Source organism: Mus caroli, chromosome 3 (assembly GCF_900094665.2).
Source record: "Mus caroli chromosome 3, CAROLI_EIJ_v1.1, whole genome shotgun sequence".
In the NCBI taxonomy this organism is placed as follows: Eukaryota; Metazoa; Chordata; class Mammalia; order Rodentia; family Muridae; genus Mus; species Mus caroli.
In genome coordinates, this window is record NC_034572.1 from 103,197,119 (window position 1) to 103,220,008 (window position 22,890).

Sequence of the window (22,890 nt, forward strand, 5' to 3'; positions counted from 1 at the left end):
CAGGAGGAGCAGGAGCAGGAGGAGCAGGGGCAGGGGCAGGGGCAGGGGCAGGGGCAGGGGCAGTGGCAGGGGCAGGGGCAGGGGCAGGGGCAGGGGCAGGGGGAGCAGGAGCCTCCTAAATGTTCTACAGCAACACTCTTCCCTAAATTATTCTCCATTATCCCATTTTGTAAAGTGTGTAACATTTACTGCTATCTGAACTTATTTTATTTTGCTACACACTTGATTCCTGTCACCCAATTCTCACCAGAAAGTAAAGTGGAAGAGGTCCAGAACTCTGGTTGACTGGTGGCGGCTTCCCTGTGTCTAGGCAGCAGGGATCTCTAACAAATCCAATCTTTATCAGATCTATTCACAAAATGGTGTCTTCTCTGTAGTTTTAATTTGTGTGAGATTGGGTATATTTTGTATTTTTATGATACTTTTGGGGGAGGGAATATATTCACACCTGTCAAATTCTTATAAATGCTGTTGATTCTTTTACACAGTGTAAAAGTGTTTTTTCTATATTCATTTTTTGACTGATTGACAAATATTTTCCCCTAATTTGTGACTTTGCTTATGACTTTATTTATTTTTTTGGGGGGGGGGACGACAATGGTCAACATGTTTAAATAGGTGGGTCCTCTGATGCTTCTTTTATACAATAGTTGGGAAAGGCTATGCAGAATAAGCCGAGCAGTCAGATACAGCAGGAGATGATTGGCAACTCACCAGATTCTCTTCTGGAATGTTAGAACGTACTGCTCAGCCAGCCATGGATGACAGCTGGAACCTTTCAGTTTGGTGTGGGTCACACGACTAGGTTCTAACCAGAGGGATGCATATAAAAGTCACAGGCACCACGTTTGCATCATGTCTGTCCCTATGTCACTATTTAAGGGAGAACCAGACTGGAGTGCCCCTTAGAGTCACAGTTGGAACCATATGCTGCAGGTGGCGAAGCTACTACAGTTATCCCAAGTTCTGACACAGCTTCTCCACCGTTTGGTTTAAGCCCTTGACTCTTTGGGACTGTTTAACAAATATGACTTGTGTCATCTTGACACAAGCTCAGGTCATCCAGGAAGAGGGGAACCTCAATTGAGAAAACGTCTCCATCAGATCGACTGTAGACAGGCCTAAGGGGGCATTTTCTTGATTAGAGATTGATGGGTGGTGCCACTCCTGGGCTGAGGTGTGTAAAGAGCAAGCTGTGCAGAGCAAGTGGGTAGGCAATGTTACTCCATGGCTTCTGCTTCCGTTCCTGCATCTAGTTCCTGCCTTGACTTCTCTTCATGCCGTGACCTGTATGATGAAATGAACTTGTCCCTCCTCAGGTTATCTTTGGCCATAATATTTATCACAGCAGTGGGAAGCAAATTAAGACACATCCCAACAGATATATCAAACCCTTATAACAGGGTTTGTGTTTATTTGAGGTGCATCCTGGCATTAATTGGCATTTATCGTTTCTGTTTGTCTAGAGCTTGAGCTTATTTGATTTGTAGGCTGGTTATATGTTTTGTGTTTCTTAAAATCCAAGGGCTAGCACATTTAAGCATCGTGATTAGAAGTCTATTCAGACAGGGTTTCAATGAATGAGCGGCAGCCAAAGCAGCACGGTGAAGGCGGGATGCTTTGTTTTGTCAGCTGATCCCTACATTCACAGACAATCAAGAACTAACTCAAGTCAGACTTGCCCAAGGTCTCCCGGTTGGTACGTTTCAGCATGCTTGGGGCTCAAAGTCAGGTTGGTGTAAGCGTTCACCGTGCCAAACTTCCTCTGTAGAAGCTTCTGCTCAATTACCATTGCTTCAAACAGCCATTTCCATAAAGTCTTAAAAGTTGTAGCATCATTTCTGTACACATGCATTGATTATATTCTAACCAAGTGTATCAAGTGATATAAAAAGGCTGGGATATGGCTACCCCCATCATACTGCTATCAATTCATTCAAAACATGGGATGGCAATCTAAGAATATAGCTTTCTATCTGACACAGAAAGACACAGGGCGGAGTGGAAAAGACCAAAGGGACTCGCGTTTCTCATTCTAAGTCTTTATCTTTGCTAACACATACGTGGACTTTGGTAACTTATAATGCATATAAAGCTGGGCATGGTGGCCTGCCTGCAGTTCCAATACTCAGGAGACAGAGGAAAGGAGGATCGTGATTTGACACACGTCCAGGCCACGTGTGAGTTCAAGGCCAGCCTTAGCTATCTAGTGAGTTCTTGTTTCTGAAAGAAAATCAGAACAAAAAAATGTGTACAAAATGTAAAACACACTGCTGGGTCTTCATGTATAAAGGCAAAGTCGTGACATGGCCTAGGCTGGCTTTAAATTTGCTATACTGTAGCTCAGGCTAGCCTTGAACTTGGAATCTTCCTGTCTCTGCATTTCCAGTTGCCATGATTATAGACTTGCCACTATCATAAAGTTTCTACTTTAAAGCTGTTAGTTAATTCACTAATAGCAGTGATTAATGGATTGTTCTTTTTAAATAAAAAAAAAAAAAAGGTCAGGATCTTACATGTACATTTCCTCAACCTCATACATAAAAATAAAATATATACAAACCAGGGCAGAGATTTGTGTTTGAGTCTTCCCTTTATCATTTATTAACAATGTAATAAAATTGTAAGTTTGGGCAAGTTACTTCATTTCTCTGAGCCTTGGTTTCTACTGAATATAAAGAAAAGGACATCCGATTCCAAGGCCGCTATTAGGTAAATGATTGAAGTCCCCGGAACAATACCTATTAAAGAACAGAGGTTGTTGGAATCTGGTCCTGAACTCCAGATCAGAGCCTCGCGCAGCCCTCCTCAGAGAAGCTGCCCCATGCAGTAGATGGTAATTAACACGAAGACCTTCAACTGGTCAGTATGCAGAGAATATGAAACTTGGGAGTGCTCAGCCCTATGTGACTCAGTGGCATGTCTATATCACACCCCTCTTCACGAGACCCAGGCATGTGTGGGGGAAGAGGTGGCAGACCAGAGCCAGAGGTGGTAGAAAGTTTCAGGGAAGTACAATAGGACAGACGAACACAGGACTCACGGCAATTGTGACCAGCACACACAAGACCTGCATGAGCTCCATCCAGGTAAATCCCAGCACTGGGGGGGGGGGATGCGAAGGGGGGGCGACGTGGGAAAAAAATCCAAGTCCCAGTTGCCTAGCTGAGGAGATATTGGCTTTGATAGCTGCTGGGAGAGGGAGTCAAGTTTTCTCTAATGATGTACCACACTCCAGGGCAGGCCCCACTCTCCAAAAGCAGTTGGGCAACACAAACTGAACTGGATCAGAAACCTAAGAAAACTCAAAGTTAGGTGGGTGGGGCAGTGAAGGTGCAGAGGGCAGGGAAGGTGCAGAGGGCATGTGTAGGAAGAGTTGGGGGAGCAGAGTAAGTCTGAGCAAAATACACCATATGGATTTTTCAAAGAATTAATGAAAATATTAATTTTAAAATACGTAAAAAAAAGTAAAGAGTGAGAGTTTAAGAAACTCCTATTATAGACAGGTATGTTCCCAAACTAATACAGGTGTGGTTAATGCTCACATGTACAGTGACTCTGAGGGTTTTTTGAATCTCGAGTTAGAATAACCTCAGGTTTTCTACCATATCTTCCAAGGATATTTATTACTGTAGATGTGAAGTTACAGTCCTACTGTTAAGCAGATCTAGGTGACGTGAGGTGGTGACTGTAGCTAATTATGGTTTCTGAAAGGGGAGAAATGATAGGCTATTTCTGTACCTTCCGTACAGACACTCTGTAGATACAAGGATCCAGGATGCCGGTGGAGGCGCTGGCGCTCATTTTGCACATAAACGAGAACTTCTTTCTCCAGTGAACACAATTTGCTTGCACCACCTCCCTGAATAGGAGAAAAACAAAAATCAAAACGCCAATTAATTACTATGTTAAAAACACTCACGCTTTCACTCAAGTCTGCAAAGTTAGAAGTCAGTATTCGTAGGTGTGGAGAGACAACTCAGTGAGAAAACTGCTTGCTGCACGCTCAAGGAGTTGGGACCACGTAAAAGCCGGGTGTCTGCAATCAGAGCATCCGAGACACAGGGACCCCTGGAGCAGGCTGATGAGCCAAACTGGCCGAAATGGCAAGCTCTGGGTTCAGCTGGAGCCCCTGACACATAACGAAGGTGACGAGCACCTCGGGTGCGACCTGACGTCATGTTGGGCTTCCACACTCAAGCACTCACAGGAACACATACAAATGCAACCGTCAGTATTTGCAAGCAGTCGAACAGGAATAGTTGGCTGTTCGAAATGCAAAGAAGTTAACTTACTCATCAATTGGTTTAAAATGAGTCTTCAATGCTCATTTACTTTCTCTGTGTTGAGCATACTTCTGAATGTTTAAAATACAAGATAAAGGACAGCATTTCTAACCTTGCAGGGCTTCGTGCAAGAGACAGAAATATTCACAAACACCTTACCTTCTCTCTAGCTATTTCAGCAACATGAACTACATGTTTATAACACGACACTTAATCTCACAGTAACTGGGAAATGTAGCTGGCATTTCCCTCACTGCACAGACCAGGAACTTAAGCACGGGCCGGAGTTATCTCAAGATAAATTAGTTAACTCAAGCCACCCACTGAACTCCGAAGCCCCTTGCCCACAGCCCTAAATCTGCCGTTTTCCCAACAACTTTCCTCTTGCAAGTTTCCTGACTTTTGTACGAGATGTTCTCTCTCCTCTTCCGTGTAGGTACAAGGGACTTTGCTTCAGAAAGGGAAGATAATTATTCTGCTCATGGAAGGAGATAGAAAACAGGGAAGGGGGTGGTTACGTACAGAGGAAAATGGATAAAGCAAAAGTAAGTTCTCTGTATTTACTCATCAGTGTAGTTAATATTGGCAACATAACATTTTAATATGTATATTATTTAATATATCCTTTTTTGAGAGATTTTTTTGGGGGGGTGTCTCACTATATAGTCCTGCTGGCTGGAACTCACCATGTAGACAATGTTGGCCTCTAATTCAAAGAGATCAACTTGCCTCTGCCTCCAAAGTACTATCCCACCTGACCTTAATATTTTTATTAATTATTAAGAATTTCATAGAAGCATATAAAGTGTATTTTGATCATAATCACTCCTATCCCCCCACGTCCAGTCCTACTTCCCATGCCCTTGTAACTTCCTGTCATCATCCTCTTCCTCCCCCTCCTCCTCTTCTTCCCCTTCCCTTCCTCACAACTCACTGAATCCAGTTTGTGCAGCCCATATACTCATGTGTATAGGAGCATCCATAGAGCCACATCTCTAAAGCCTGGCACCCTGTGTCCCAGAAGTGTCAGGCCTGGCTCCTCAGTCAGGTGTGAAGGGTCTTGGGTCCTCCCTACTCCATGCTTTAATGTTGACAGGGTTGAGCATGTGCAGGCCACCACAGATGCTATGAGCTCATGAGAGCAATATTCCTGTCCGACCAGAAGATACTGTTTCTGTCCGGCCCTTCCTGACCTCTGGCTTACAGTCTTCCCACCCCGTCTCCTGTGCTGGTTCCCGAGAGCACAGGTCTAATGAGGTTGATTTTCCTAATGAAGTACAGGGTGGGATCATTTCTCTGGCACAACAGAGGCTAATGGGTAAGAACTTAGATAAATTTAGATAACTTCAGATAAAAAAAAATAAAATGAGGTAAGGACAAATGAGATGAACACAGCAGTGTACCAACTTGTCGCTGCCTCTGGGAATAAAACAGATGTGTATCAAGAACGGATGTGTATCAAGATCACCGCAGTTGGGTCTGTAGATAAACCTTTCAGAAGCCCAGAAAGATTCAGGGAAAAAAAAAAGCCACCTGATATTTGGTTCTTGTTTTCCTCACAGCATCAGTCATGTGCTTGGAGCTCCCAAGAAGGCATGCAGACATGCTGATGTCCTGGAACCTTCAGGAACATACCTCAAGGCATGGACTAACACCACTGGTGTAGGATCAGGTATCAAAAACAGCATTTTTTAAAAATCATGAGATAGTTTACTGTCCTTAGAAAAACATATAAGCTTCTAGGTAAAGATAGCTTCTACTTTCTCCCCCAAACTTACCAAGTTTGTTGTTTTGTTGTTTGTTTGTTGTTTGTTTTAAAGCATCATTTCATAGGAAGACAAAACACAAGCAGTCAGGGACAGACACGAGTGGTAACCAATTTAGCAACCGAGGAAATCTGAACCTGATGCTGTAATGTGGAAAGCCATGAGTGGAATCTTAAATTGGTTCTGAAACAAAATGAAGGACAAGCCAAGGGTGGAAGGACTGATGGAACGTTGTTTTAGAAGCAGCCAGACCCTGACTTGCAGGAAGCTCAGTTTATTCTCCTGACTGGGGCTGGGGGTGGGGTGAGGGTGGGGAGGACAGATGACACTCTGGCCTGTGATCCCAGGGCAGGCCTCAGGAGGGTGATGACACAATATTGGAAGATGAGTCAGTGCTGACCCTTCCTCCTTAGCTAGTTCTGGCAACGCTGGAGACCGGGATGCTCTCATCAGGGAATCTCTAATGAGATGGACACTCAGGACTCCCAACTGAATGGATCAGCCATCTCAACTGTAGTAAAAACCCATGATGCCAAGCCCCTGCACCAGCACAGAGCGTCTCTCAGCTTCAGAGCTGCTGTTACATCTAAGCTGGCACCCCGGGAGAAGCTCTTACTTGGAAAAACAGGCCAAAGTGAATGGCACCAAACACAGCGTCATCCAAGCAGAGCCGATGCTGGAGGAAGAGAAGTTCTCAAATAAAAAATTATGGGCTCAAGTGATAGCCCAACCCCACACTAACCTTTGACCTCACCTCTTATACCCAGGCATGTGCACCAACCCCCCCTCAGCCCCCCCACCACACGTACATGCACAGATACATGTAATAATAAAAAGAAATTGCATCTACTCTACAGGACTAAGATGCTCTTTAAAAACAAGAAGGGCATAAACCCCTAAAACATGTTACTGGGAACAAAAGTCCTGGGCTCAGCCTTTCATTTGCCATTTTGGACTTATTCTACCAGTTCATAGCCCAGAGGTCGGCCTTCATGGACTGCAAACCAGGCTTCCTGCAGCCTACCTCTCACTGTGCAAAAGGAGCAGCCCCAGAAGGCTGAGGGCGGAGCAAAGACAGCCTAGCCTTTCTGATGACTGATTCCTTGCTAGGTGGATCAGAAAGGAATCCTTGTAGGAGCCTCTGGTTTCCCACCCCTACCTGTGGACTGCCTCTTTAATGACAAAGCTTAGACTTTAAAACACATGCATGTAAACCTCTGTTAAAGTAAAAACTGGAAAATTAAGAATATTACTAAGTACTGAAAAAAAAAATCTTAAAATGGAGCAAAGTTACACCCGGGAGAGCCAGCATGGAGCCCCGCGCCTGTCCTCGCAGTACTGAGAAGGCGGCTGAAGGAAGAGGGGTCCAACTTTGATATCAGTTTGGGCTGCACTACAAGAACACCTTTAAAAAAAAGTATTTAACGTTGAAAGCCACTACTTTCCAGTTGCTTTAAATAATCACCCAGTGAATATTCTTTATTGTCTAATATATGAAAACCAAATAACCTCATTTTGGCCAACTTTCTGTCCCTATAACCAATGTCTGAGTCAGATCAACGTGTGAAGAGGAGGGGTTGACTCTGGTTCATTGTTTGGGGGCTTCAGTCCACAGCTGACTGGTTTTGTTGTGCAGGGCCTGTGGCAAGGCTATCACAGTGGAAGCACGCACTGGAGGGAAAGTCCCTGTTTCCACAGCTAGCAAGGGGGGGAATGAGGGACTGGGCCAGAGCTACACAATCCCTTTGGGAGCATGAGTCCTAACGACCTAAAGCCCTCCTACCTTTTAATGGTTCCATTATCTCCTAATGGTGCCAAGCTAGGAATAGACCTTCACCACATGGTCCGTTGGATTCAATTTACAGCTGGACCTTAAAATGTTACTAAGTGTACTGGCTGGTTTTGTGTGTCAACTTGACACAGCTGGAGTTATCACAGAGAAAGGAGCTTCAGTTGAGGAAATGCCTCCATGAGATCCAACTGTAACGCATTTTTTCAATTAGTGATCAAGGGGGAAAGATCCCTGGTGGGTAGGACCATCTCTGGGCTGGTAGTCTTGGTTCTATAAGAGAGCAGGCTGAGCAAGCCAGTAAAGAACATCCCTCCATGGCTTCTGCATCAGCTCCTGCTTCCTGACCTGTTTGAGTTCCAGTCCTGACTTCCTTGGTGATAAACAGCAGTATGGAATTGTAAGCTGAATAAACCCTTTCCTCCCCAACTTGCTTCTTGGTCATGATGTTTGTGCAGGAATAGAAACCCTGACTAAGACACTAAGCTAACTATTCTAGGAATTACATCAGAAATAAGAAGAAAACACAAATACTTCAAAGCCCCAAGTCCTTGGTTTACGTTGTTTTTTATTTGTTTATGAAATATCAGTAATTCCCCAACTAAACTAATTAGAAGCACATACTAGATTTTTATTTATTTGAAAACACTCTTACAATGTGGCATATTTATCATGATTCATGTACGAAATCATATATGCTACCATTTGCACAGATAGAGTGTAGCTTTGGCCCGAATTACAGCATTAAAGATACCAAGTAGATTCTGCATGCACCTGTTATCCTTAAATACAATTCAGTGGGAAGTATTTCATACTTACCTAGTTTTATCTAGAGAGTGGAGGATACCGACAGGAAGTCTGGGAGACTCGGGGAGAAACCAGGTTAATAATAGCAATATAAACTTGGGCAGGGACTGCAGCATATAAGGAATGGGTTTTAATAAAGAGTATGGTATTACATCTTGCAGGGGAAACCACACTTCTGGTTTCTATCGCTACTGGCTGACTTCTGCTTTAGTGACAATATTGCAGTAGTTACCAGGTACTTTCAATACAACAGATACTACGCGGTTTTCACATAGAAGCCCCACTCCATTTCCTTAGTAGAGGAACTGAGAGAAATTAAGTAGTTTGTCCAACTTCACTACAGTGAAAAGAGTTAAATTGAATTTAAGGTACTATGTAGAGTAGATGCATTCCAACATCTCAATCAGGTTTCTACCCCAGCACCCCACTGAAACTGCTCACTAGAGAGCAATGGATTGCCAAGTTTGATGGGCTCTTTAATTTTTTTTTTTTTAGTTGTGTGTGTGTGTTTGAGTGTATGTATCTCAGCATAAACATGCCTTAGCACGTGTGTGGAGGTCAGAGGACAACTTGCATCAGTTCTTTTTCTACTGTGTGGATTCCAGGGATTGAACTCAGGCTGTCTGTCCCCCTTGGCAGCAAGCGCCTTTACCTGCTGAGCCATCTTGCTAGCCCCTGATGGGCTTTCTTGACTTCATCCTTCATCCTTACTATACATTCTTGAACGAGTCCTGCCCTTTCCTAATTTTGTGGCTACTTGTTCTTAATTTCATGTTCCTGTCTCCTTAAAGTGTTGGTGCCCACTAAGCTTATCTTTTTACTGCAATGTAAATGTCTGTATTATGCAGACACATACACATACGCACACACATATACAGCTAAGCCTCTTTCTTTAGATGCACAGTATCATGTGTTAACTGTTGGCCCACCTGGTACCCTGGCCTAGAAGGACTAAGTCATGCATCTATTTGCCATGGTACTCAACAGCGGTCTAACTCATCATATTAGCTAGGTCTTTAAACCAGTCAAGCCACTTGTTGAGGAACATATGATGAGACTGTCAGTTGCTTATCCAGTGTCTCTCTCCTTCTTTAACATATCTAATTTTATGCATAGCCAGTTAAGCCTATTTTACAAGTCTTCTTTGCTGCTAGGGGGAGAAGGGTGGTGATTTTCTGCTATGGTGATATCATTAGAGACCACTGTCTGGGCCTTCTAGAAAGGCACAGTAAGGGAGGGCATGTGGGGACTGTCCTTTTACCCTCTCTCTATTCCTTTCATGACAGTTTGAAAATTGTCTTGACAATGGTTTTGAATGTCAGAAGCCATGTTGGCCCTACCTACATGAAAAACTGCCTGGTGATAATACAGAGAGAGACGGAAGCCTGGGCTGTCCCCATTCACACTTTAATATTTAAAATGCTTGTTTTAGGTTTCATCTCTGTAGGTGAGCTAACCTCTAACACAACCGAAGTCTGATCACTCCCACACTTAGAAACTTGAGTCCCGGTACCCTTCCCATGTGGAGTGTGCTCTCAGAATCCAGATGCAGGGTTACTGTGTCCTAGCACTTGGGAGGCTAAGCGAGAGGAGGATGAGCTGAAGGCCAATCTGTGCTACATAGCAATCAATACTCTATCTCAAAACCCAAAATCATCAATTCTCCCCCCCCAAAAAAAAAAAACCAAAGGAAACAAGACTACTGCATGGATCAACGCTTTGATCTTACAAACTGCCTATTAAGAAAGCCCCACCCACACATAAGCCAGGTTCACTTCCTACAGATGGATTCATCCAGTTGCCTGAATTCTGCCTCCCAAGTATCAGAGCAACAGCTTATGTGAAGGACACTGAAACAGGTCCTTATATAGGACAGTGTACTAAGCCAAGAGATCAGGCTGGGACAAACTAGATTTGTGCAGTGTTTATTTGTCTATTAATGACTTCATGCTGTGGTAACGAAGACACCTTATTGAAGAGAAACCCAGAAATGATTAAAAAAAAAAAAGTCCAAGTTGGACAGTGGTGGCGCACTCCTTTAACCCCACTCAGCACTTGGGAGGCAGAGGCAGGTGGATCTCTGTGAATTTGATGGCAGCATGGTCTACAAAGTGAGTTCCAGGAAGCCAGAGCTATACAAAGAAAGTCTGTCTTGAACACTGAAAACAAAACCAAACTGAAACAAGCCTACAAACATGACACAACATACAAACAACCCCATAAAATAGATACAATACTACTGTCATAATCCCATGAATCCAGCCTGTCAACCCCAGTAAGCATTTAATAAACAGTCCAAAAATACCTGGTACCAGGTATACATTCCTGGTCGTCACTTTCTAACCACTCAGAAATCAAGCCATTTCCTATGTGCATGGTCACAATTCAGATTCTTAACATCATTTCCTTGAATCATTGCAAGAGTCTCCTTAGTGGTTCCTGTTCAAATCTATCTCCCTCAGATCTCCACCCGAGAGTGTGGTTCACACCTGTAATCTGCAATCACAACACTTGGGTAAACATGGCAGGAAAAAAAAAAAAAAGAATTTAAGTGAGATTTTTGAGGCCAGCCTGGGCTACAGAGACCTTGTCCCAAAAAAACCAAAACAAACCAAAACAAAAGTGTATTATGTCCCTAAGGCTTTTAGTCAAGAGTTTTCTGTGGTAATCTTCCGTGTGTACACATAGACCTTGGGAAAAAGCTGTCCAAATTAAACAAATCCAAAAGGCTGCAAAGTTAGTTTGTGACATTTGTTATACTGATGGGTTACCGTGGAAACCCACACAAAACTACTTGGCACCGGGGACGAAAGTCACATTACTAACTGCTTTCTGTTGGGTGAGTCACTGACTTCCTATGAGTTTTGGGCGGTTGCTCAACCACTGTCTAGAAAGAAAGCTAAGGAATGTGATTTGTGTGACCACTATGGAAAGCCAAACATTTCAAAGATGACATGATAAAGCTGTTGCAACGAACACAAAACAAGCAGAGGACTCAGAAGAAGATAAAGTTGCTATGGCCACTGTTTATGTTTCAGAGAACCAAAAGGAATCTAGGATGCTGTTGAAAACTTAAACATAAACTGCAGTGGAAGTTGACGGAGCCAGTCTTTGTGATGAGTAGAATGTCAATGCCACCAATTTCCTGAGAACCAGCGAATGCGTCCTCTGAGCACGTATTTACAATTACACCACGGCCTGATTATTCAAGACACTGTCCACCTTTCAGAAACAGCGATCTAAGAAAATCTGCTCTGAGGAGTGTGAGCTGTTGGCCAGGAAGTACAGTGTGCAGGTTAGGTGCTTATCCCGCAGCTAGTCTCTGAGTTCAAACCCTGCCTCAGCTACCTGCCAGCTGCCACTCTGGTACATTTGTCATCTGTACGGTGCCTTCTCATGAGATCTACACCTCAGGGGAACCCAGGGAGATGAAGTAGATCATTCCACAGGGCCCCAAACAGTACCTGGGGTACAGTGTAGCTTGATAATAAATGGTATACTCAAGACCTGTGAGTCTGTTTCAATTTGCTCGCCAAAGTGAAAGAATGGCCAACTTTATAGAGATCTTTCCCCTGATATACTGAAGATCTGTCTATTTTAGGAGACACGTAGATTCCGACAAAGAAGGAGATTTTGTGAATCCAAGCAAAAACAAGTATTTTAAGGCTGTGAAGATTGGCTAGATCTAGAAGACTGACTTTTAAGGAACACAAAGGATACATGCATCTGTCAACTCCAGCAGCATTTTTAACCTAAGTAAATGCTCAGCAGTAACATCATCATGAGAAACTAACTGTGCAGTGGGCTTTGCTTTATTTACTCATTCACGGATTCATTTTTTCTAGTGGGTCAGGCAGTGTGTGTGCAGTGTGGATATGTGTATATATTTTCACATGTATAGGGAATGAACGTGTGTCTTCATCAGGATATGTGTTGGCCACTAAATGCTGTTCAGAATCCCAGTTCATATTCTTCTCCTTGGAAATGCTCAGTTTGCAGACAGATATGTAGAGAGAACGAGAGAGAGAGAGAGAGAGAGAATGAATGGTGAGGACTGAAAACATGAGCGAAAGTCCTCACCATCGGAAAGGATGAGGCCAGTTGAGTTGAGGAGAGTGGCGAAGGAGAAAGGGAAGGGGACAGCCTGCAGGGCTCCCAATATCAGATCAGGAGAGAGGCTGGAAAAGGCAAGGAGGTGGCATCTCAACAGGACAAGAAAAGGACCAGGGTATCTGCAACAGCAACGGGCAAGTTTTAAGAAAGCCTATTCAGCAACATCAGCTACGGCAGTGAGGTCAGGTAAGGTAGAGACCAAAAAGGGGTCACTGGGTTTAGCAACAAAAAGCCACCCATGATGCTGCTGAGTGCAGTGTTGGTCACAAGGAGGGACTGAAGCATGTTACTATGGAGAAGAGATACAGAGATGTGGGCAACTCGCTTCAGATCTGTTAGGAATGAAGTCAGTAGGGAAACTTAGGGCTGCATCCAGCCGAGCACATGACATGAGAGATGATTTCACTTCTACACGCAGGAAAGATAAGCACACTTCAGTACTGATAGGGGGAAATAGTGTAGGGACCAAAGTGAGCATTTGGCTGGGTATGAATAGTGTTATCAGAGAAGATTGATCCCTGAGATATCAGAAATAATAGAGCCCAGACTATGGTTAGGGACTGACCCTTGGCAGAGACAAAGAATGAGACTGAATGGAGACAAAGGTGTCAGCAGATAATTGTTTATTGTCCTGAATTGTTCTAGTGAGAGAAATTTCATATAACATGTAGCATTCATTGGCATATAGTAGGTGTTTGCTAATACTAGCTTATTTAAAATCTGCTACAAATATTGCAAAAAGCTCTACAGTGTCATGTAAGAGTTGCATTTAGTGGCCGACACATATCCTGATGAAGACACACGTTCATTCCCTATACATGTGAAAATATATACACATGTCCACACTGCACACACACATACATATGAGGAAACACATTGCTTGTATGGAATGGAAGAAAATTTATAGCCCATGCATGTAATCAGGTGTTAATATATAAAATATGTAAAGAAGTCACAACTCAATCATAGCAACAGAAAAAAAAGCTTTTGGATTAAAAATGGGCCAAAGGCTTGAGTGATCATTTTTGAAATGTTGTACAACTGGCCAATGAGTTAATGTAGAGGTGCTTACCATTAATGCCAGGGAGCTGTAAACATAAACCCAAGCCAGATGGACCCGTCTAACTAAAGTGCTGTCACTAAGGAGTTAAAACAGAACCAGTGTTGATAGGATCTAGAAAAAAGAGAACTCTGGGATGTGGTTTTGGTAAAGCCATCATGAAAAATGGTATGGAGGTTCCTCAAAAAAATTAAAAACAGAACCACAACATGTCCAGCAACCATACACACCTTTGGGTATGTATCCAAAGCAAACAAAATCAAGTGCTTTGGTTTGGTTGATTACGTTTGGCTTGGGTTTTGAAGTCAGGGTCTTGCTGTGTAGCCCAGGCTGGGTCTTGAATTCATAATCCTCTTGTCTCAGGTTTCAAGAGCTTGGATTATGGGCAAGTGCTTCACATTAGTATTCTAAAGTGATGCTTGCAATCCCATGTTTGTTTCAGAGTTATTGATAATAGCTAAGATTTGGGAAAAAAAACTTAAAGAAGATGAAAGAGTAAAGCAAATGTCACACACACACACACACACACACACACACACACATTTCTTAAAAAGGAAATTTACCCATTTATAATGAGGCCTGAAAGATAGTATGCTAAGTGAAAATACCCAGACAAGAAAGAGAAATACATCTCTTTCTTGTACATCTCTTACATGTATAATCTAAAATTTGTCAAATTCATTCAAGAAAATACATTCCTTTTTCTGAAACTATTAATTCCATTTACCTCTAGATAAAACAATATACATATAGATGACACACAAAAATACAATAGGAAAATATTTCTATAATAATAATAATAGTCTAAGAAAAGATTCCACACTGAGAATTTGGGAATATATTATCATAGTCTAGGAAAACTTAATATGAAATCCCAAATTCAAAAAAGTAAAAATCATGGAAGGAAATGAAAATCCACTCATAGACTATGGTGCTCTGAAAAAGGCAAAAGTATGCAGACCATAAAAAGCCTGGGGGCTGGAGGGAAGGAGAAAGGGGTAAATCACTGGGGTGCAAGGCATCCTACACATTCTATAGAGTAGACACCATTACATGTGTAAAAATCCAAAGGATGCACAGCACCAAACCACGGACTGTGGGTGGTGACTTGCCTGCCTATAGGTGCATCAGTTAAGATGAGTGCATTGTAGTCCAGAGGGAACAGCAGACGATGCTGTGGAGACTAGAGGCCACATGACAAATGTCTGTGCCTTCTGCTCAATTATGCTGTGAAACTAAAACTGCTCTAAAAATAAAGTCTAATCAAAACCTGACAATATGTATAGGAACAAAAATACATTTTCCACATCCCTTAAAACAAAGGAATAATAGCTTTACAGAATTTAGGAGGTGCTGTGAACTACAGATTCAAAACACGGCCAAAACTTTGCATTATCTATGAAAAGATGAAATCTCTTTTTCAGAGATCAAAACAAATAGAGAATATGACTACCACTTAAATATAACCCTCACCACACACACAGATATCTTTCTGAATGCAAATGTGGGAATGGTTACAAAACTTAGATTTTTAAGAATAAAAATGTAGCAACTGAATTAATTACTAGGCTATGCCTTTTAAACAAAAAAGATGTTTTTTTGTTGCCATTTGTGACTATTCTAAAAATGTAGAAAAATAGCTACAAATAGCTTCTAAAGTTACAGATCCAATGAGCCAGTTTCAGATCAAGAAGTTTATGGCTTCAGGGCTACAGAGTTGGCTCAGTCAGTAAACAGAATTTGCCACAAAAGTTTGAGGACATGACTTGGGATTCCTAGTAGTCACGTGACAAGCTACATGTAGCAGCAGCCAATGCTTGTAATCCCAGCATTGAGGAGGCAGAGACAACAGGGTCCATAGGGCTTGCGGGCCAGCTAGTCTCGATGAATTAATTGGTGAGCTCCAGGTTCACTGAGAGACCCCATCTTCAAAACAAACTGGAGGGTGACTGAAGAAGCCACCCAGTGGTGACCTCTTTCCTCCGAAAGTACACACCTACTCACAAACACACTCACGTGAACATGTGCACTCACACACAAAGGTGGAGATCAGTGAAGGAGGACATCTGACACTGACCTCTGACCCCCACATGCATGTGTGTACACATAAACATATCCATACCCCTCTTCACACACATATAAAAGAAATATATGACTCTTTATGCAGGCTAAGAGTCAAACCTTCATCTGCTTATAACCTCTCTGTATAGCCTAGGCTGGTTTTGAACTCATGATCTTTTTGCCTCAGCTCCCAAGTAGTTGGTACTACAGTAGTTATACCACCAGGCCTGGCTCTGTGTACCATCTCAAAAATTTGATTTCTGATTCCTCCATTAACGGAATTATCCACTGTACCTTATCCATCGGCATGTCTACCCTTGAGTTCCTCCTTTTCCTTAGGATGCCTGTAACCCTCATCCATATGATATATAGGAGAGAAGACAGGCTTTCTTTTTTCAGTACTGTGTGCGAGTGTGCATGTGTACACGTTCGTGTGAGTGCAGGTGTAGGATGTCACAGTGCAGGCGTGGAAGTAAGAGAACAACCCCAGGTGTTAGTGAGCACCACCCACCTTGTTTGAGACAGGGTCTCTGGAGTTTGAGGATGTGTGTGCCAGGCTAACAGAGGATTCCCTTGTCTCTGCCTTCAATTTTGCCACAGGAGCACTATGTTACAGATGTGTGCTACTGTGTAGCTTTATGTAGGTTCGAGGAATCTGAACCCACACCCTTAGATGCTTGGGTTGCCAAGCGTGGTCCTCACTGAACCCTCTCCCAGGTCATGAATAGAGGTAATGAGTTTTAGACCCAGTGGAGCTGGGTCCTGTGTTTTTCACACTGAACTGATGAATAAGCACTTTCATCTACGTATGTCTTCCTGTGTAGACTACTTTATTGTCAGTTACAGTTGGTAAACATGTACACTCATTGTTTCTGCACCCACAGAAGCCAAGACGTGGAAATAACCTTAGCATAGCAATAGAGGAACACGTTCTATACAACTAAAGTATACAGCCACAATGAAATGTTAGTCAACCTCTAACACCCATAAATTCTGTATTCCTAATATATAGATGTGTCACTAGCAGTGAAAGTTGGTACTTAATGTTTCTGGCTGTACAACCTAAAGAATTCTCCTGAAGAATTCGGCCTCTGTTTAGGGGCTGGGAGAAACGGCTCAGTCAGGAAAGGGTTTGCTGTACAAACGTGAGGACCTCCATCTGGGGTCCCAGAACTCGTGTAAAAACTAGGCATGGTGGTGTGTGTGTTCTTCACAGCACTGGGGATGGTGTGTGTGTGTTCTTCACAGCACTGGGGAAGAAATGATGGGAAGACTCCCAGGGCTCCCTGTCCAGTCAGTCTAGCCAATCAGTGAGCCTGGTTTCCACAGTGAGTTCCAGGCCAGTCAGAGCAACACAGTGAGACCTTGTCTCCAAAATCAAAACAAACAAGATAATAAGAGTGAGAGAACCCCGGGGCTCTAGAGTTGGCACAGTGGTTAAGAACACTTGTTGCTCTTGCAGAGGACCTGAGTTCACTTCCCAGCACCCACATGGTAGTTCACAATCATCTGATCAAGGGGATGTGGTGCTCCATTTTGACCTCTGTGGTACCAGGCACACCCAGGGTACATGTACATACATGGGGACCATACACTTGGACATGTAAAATAAATCTAAAAATCTACCCTTTATAAACCACCCTGGAATCTCATTTACAAAAGAAGTTTCTTTAAGATAAGAGAGGCTGTTCATTCGGCCAGTAAACAGCACCCCTCCATGGCCTCCATCAGCTCCTGTTTCCAACTTCCTGTCCTGCTAGAGTTCCTGCCCTCACTTCTTCAACAATGAATGAAGTGTACATTAAACAAACCATTTCCTCCCCGAGTTGCGACAGGAGTGACAGGAGCATCCTGTGAGCGACAGGAGGCATATGGGAACTTTATACTACTTACTCAAGTTTGCACTAAAAATAAAGGCTATTAATGAAATGGGTATAAGTGAGACCCTCCGAGAACTCATAAAGGAAGTCAGAGATCCGAGAGGTAAAAGTGGGGGTTTCAAGGAGACAGAAACAGTCAAGTTTCAAGAGGCAGGTAATTACCATAGCTCTGGTTGGAGTACAAATGAGAAAACATAGAATTTGTCTATGACTGATATTAGGAAAGTCAGTTTCAGTCACGTGGTGGGGCAGAACTTAGACTACAGGGTTGAGAGGAGAAAAGGAATGCTTAAGACAGATCAAATGGATTATTCTTTTTTTTTTCCCTACAAAATGCGGATTGGCAGTGTATACAGAGAGGAGCTGGAAGCCAGGCATGGGCAGAGTGAGAGGTGCAGGGATGTGGCGAGGGACAGGAGGAAGCAGATTCCTTCCTTGGAAATGAGACTGCTGCTGAGGATGGTGACCTCAGAGCAAAAGCAATAAGAGGAGGTGAGACCTCCTAGGAAGTAGACAGGGCCCGAGGGACCTCACTTGTTCTCCTGGTTAAGAGCACTTGGCTGCTCTTCCAGAGGTCCCGAGTTCAAATACAAGCAACCCCAAGGTGACTCACAACCATCTCTAATGGGGTCTGATGCCCTCTTCTGGTGTGCATGAAGATGGAGCACTCATACACATAAAACACACGAGGAGGCTGGAGGAATTGGAAACTGGAGGAACTGCCTTGCACATCCTGGGCCTGAGGTGGGACACACTGAAGCATGACATCTTTCCCTCTCTGCCCCCAGGAATCTTAGGGCCCACAGCCCATTTATGCTTATACCTTTCACCCATACAAGCCACAGAAAAAGATGGCAGTGAAACTTGTCACTTCTCCTCCAGCTCACCATTTCTCGGTGACCCATTCTCCAGGTACTATTCTCCTGCCTAACTCATCCTGCCAGTCCGCCCCAACCCCTGACCAGGGCTGACAAGCTCTCACATCCTGCCTCTTCGCCTCTGCTCGGCTTCCTCTCCCATTCCATTCCGTGGAAACGTTTTAGAAAAAGATTTACTGATTCATATATTTTATGTATATGAGTGCTCTGTCTTCACGGCCACCAGAAGAGGAAATCAGATCCCATTATAGATGGTTGTGAGCTGCTGGGAGATGTGGTTGTTCAGAACTGAACTCAGGACCTCGGGAAGATCAGCCCAGCCTGGGCTATATAAGATGGTCAGGGAGGGAACCCTGATACTTTTTTTTTTTTTTTCTGGCCTCTGCAGGTACAATGCACACACACGGTATACATGCATACATACAAGCAAAACACTCACACATGAAAAATAAAATCAATAGATATTTAAAAAAGAAATCTTAGCCGGGCGTGGTGGCGCATGCCTTTAATCCCAGCACTCGGGAGGCAGAGGCAGGCGGATTTCTGAGTTCGAGGCCAGCCTGGTCTACAAAGTGAGTGACAGGACAGCCAGGGCTACACAGAGAAACCCTGTCTCGAAAAACCAAAAAAAAAAATAATAATAATAAAATAAAAAAATAAAAAAGAAATCTTAAAAAATAAAACCACCAGTGTTGACAAACAGATAAGGCCATTTAACTGTTAGCTGTAGTGTGGTAGCGTTTCTCTATTGTGCTCTTTTAGTTGAAAATTTCTCACCCCTTGATATCTGCCCTTCTACTTATTTATCTTATTTATTGCCAGGTACAATGATACCCTATAAAGATGACATTTCCCAGCCTTCCTTACAATCAGACATGTTTAAGATCAGGCTACAGACTGTGAACAGACAGGTCCTCCCATCAGACATGTTTAAGATCAGGCCTACAGACTGAACTGACGGGTCCTCCCCACTTTTCTCTTCTCCCATGGACCGGATTGGGATGCAGGGTGAGCCACAGTCTCCAGGGATGAGCCAATACCCCGGGAGCAGAAATATAAAGTGAGTCCAGGTACCTGACAATTTGCCCGGGGAGAACCACACTAGCAGCTTGGACTTCATACGAGACAAGACTCATTTTATTTAAGTCACTTATTTAAAAAACAAAACAAAACTGCACGTATCTCCTGAGCCAAGAGGAGAAACATAGACTTCCCATCTCTATTGATGTAGTTTTGCAAGAACTAAACAAAAACAAGAAAGTAAGATATATACAAATACACACTCATAATTTTAGTCTTTGAAGACATTAACTTTAAGACTAACCCAAGTCCTCTGTTGTTAGCAATATTCCAGATTGCTCAGAATTCAGCATCCTCTCTGGGTGTCTACTTGGTAGTGTCCCCTAAATGATGCCAAATGAACACCCTTGAATGAACACAATTTGTTTTGTTTTGAGACAGGGTCTTACTATATAGACCAGGCTGCCTCAATTGGAGATTAAAAAAGAACCCCCCCCCCACAAAAAAAACCAACCTTGCCCTTTTTGTTATCTCACTCACGGATGTGATGTTATACAGCGTTTGTTTTTCTACACAGGGCTTCTTTAACTTAGCCTAATGTCCTCCAGTCTCATTGCCTTGCCACAAACACAGAATTTCTTTGCCTTTGAAGACAGAATAAATCTCCATTGGATATGCCACATTTCTTTATTCAGTCACCTGTGTGTAGATGCTTATGTTGTTTCACTGTCTGGGTTACCAAGTACAGGGATCTTTTCAGCATATTGCTTTCACTGTCCTGGGATATATACCGAGAAGAGGGACTGCTGGGTTCAGAGCATAGAGTTTCCAGTTTGTAGTCAGATAGTATGTTAGAATATTGGTTACTTTTGGTTACTTGGTGATCTCAGTGTGGAAGAGAAGTTTTTTAAAAAAAAAATCAAAACCTTAGCTAGGCTTGGCGGCACACAACTTTAATCCCAGTGTTTAGGAGGCAGAGGCAGGGGCATCTCTGTGAGTTCCAGGCCAGACAGAACTACATAGTGAGACCCTGTTTCAAAAACCAGACCAAACCAAACAATAAGTATTGATTATTTTTTATAGGTGCTGCTTCTTAGTGCTTTTTCATCTTAAAAATCAGCTCAACACAATGGTAGGGAAGTTGGAAACATCAATGCACGTGAAAAGAAATGAATCTTAAAAAAAAAAAACTCATGAAATTTGATAACTATTTCTATATAATAGCCTAAATAAGAACAGATGTGTACTATCTTGGTCACAAAGATACTTACTATAGTTTATAAAAATGATTAATTAAAAAGGCAGGAAGAAAATTACTTCTGAGGGATTTAGTTCAATCATTGGAATTAACATAAGAGAATAATATGTAGCTATGTGAAATATTTTGTAGTTGAATACTTACTAACATGAAAAATTAACTGAAAGTACAGCATGATACCATTTTGGTTCAAAAGGCCAGGTCTGGTGGTGTATGCCTTTAAATACAGCCTTTGGGAGACAGAGGCATCTGTGTGGAGTCTGGTCTACATATTGAGTTCCAGGCCAGCCAGAATTACATGGTGAGACCCTGTCTAAAAATAAATAAATATATGAACAAATAAATATGTATCATTGATCACTGTGGGGCAATAGTATGTATATATGTGTGCATTCATGTATGCATATATGTATGTATGTAGGTAGGTATGTATAGGGACCAATGGAGGCTAGGTTATATACCAAAATATTAATAATGGTGGTAAGCTCTGCATGGTTAATTTATTGAAAATATTTGCTATTTTTGCTTCTCTAAGTTTTCTAACATGAAAAAATTTTTACTTTTGCAATATGGCAAAAATTAACTGGAAAGCAGTACACGATGTCCAGTGAATTAAAATCCTGAAAACAAAGATGTTCTCTGGCAAAAACAAAAAAGAAATCCTTTTAGCTTGTTTACAGAGTCAGAGATACAATACACAGATGTGCGCCTCGCTTCCCGGACACTCCCTGAGTTCACATGTGGTTTTTCCACAAGTTCATGAGAAACTTGGAAACGTATTAGTTACCAACACAAACACCACACACACACACACACACAGAAAGAGAGAGAGAGAGAGATGCAAGGCGAACTGAGAAATCACAGATATGTAGGAATAGTCCCTTCCCATCATTCCTTGCTTAAACAGACCAGAATTAAGCATGTCCTCATAACTGCAGGAAGCTTTAAAAGGGACTCACATACTTTATTAAGGGGAGTTCTGGAAAGATTCAAATGATACAACGTTCTGTTTTTATGAAAGGTCTTCAAAAATATTTTATTAGGCAGCCGCTTGGCTTCAGTTGAGTAGACCGTTGTAACATTGCAATGTATTTTCTAAATGTTTTGTTAACTGTGGTGAGACCTAACCACTTGCCTTAACCATTTTTTAATGTCACTTCCTCAAAATAAAGAGTTGTATATTTTTTTTTCTGACTTCTTTTACCGATTAAACTTTCACAGGAGAATCTAGATCCTTCTAAAATTCATTTTCACTAATCATCTATAAACAAGTAAACCAGTATATGGATCTTCTAATGGGAATAAACAGGCTTTTATGGCCCCAAGAGGCCAAGAATATAAGAAATACATGCACCGAAATAACTGTGCCTTCGATCAATTGTCAGGTCCATGGTCACCTTAGATGAAATGACTCTTCATCTCCTCTAGGGCAGTGCTTCTCAACCTTCCCAATGCTATGACACTCTAATACACTTCCTCATGCTGTAGTGACACCCCCCATCCAACCACAAGATTAATTCAGTATGTTGGGTGTGGTGGAGAGCATGCCTTCTGCATTGAATCCTAGCACTTGGGAGGCAGAGCCAAGCAGATCTCTGAACTTGAGTCAAGCCTGGCCTTCAGAGTGAAGTTCTGGGACAGCTAGGCTACACAGAGAAACCCTGTCTCAAAAACTAAACCAAAACACAAATACATGTTCGTTGCTACTTCATAACTACAATTTTGCTACTGTTACGAGTCATAACGTAAATATCTGATGTGCAGGATATTGGCCATGACCCACAGGTTGAGAACCTTTGCTTTACAGCCACGTCCAATGTTTTCCCCCCACCCCAAACAGAACATTAGGGCATTTCATTTCAGCTTACACTTCCATACTGTTGTTCATCACCAAGGAAGTCAGGACTGGAACTCAAGCAGGTCAGAAAGCAGGAGCTGATGCAGAGGCCATGGAGGGATTTTCTTTACTGGC

General features: G+C 42.6%; 1 protein-coding gene across 1 annotated transcript in view; it reads right to left on the bottom strand.

Annotated features, from left to right (window-relative positions):
- The window catches only part of Fam102b (family with sequence similarity 102 member B), a 56,868-nt gene that overhangs the window by 29,596 nt on the left and 4,382 nt on the right, over positions 1 to 22,890 (bottom strand). Inside the window, exon 2 of the mRNA XM_021159007.2 lies at positions 3,742 to 3,862. Within this exon, the coding sequence (XP_021014666.1) occupies positions 3,742 to 3,862 (121 nt within the window). The remainder of the gene's footprint in view (positions 1 to 3,741; positions 3,863 to 22,890) is intronic.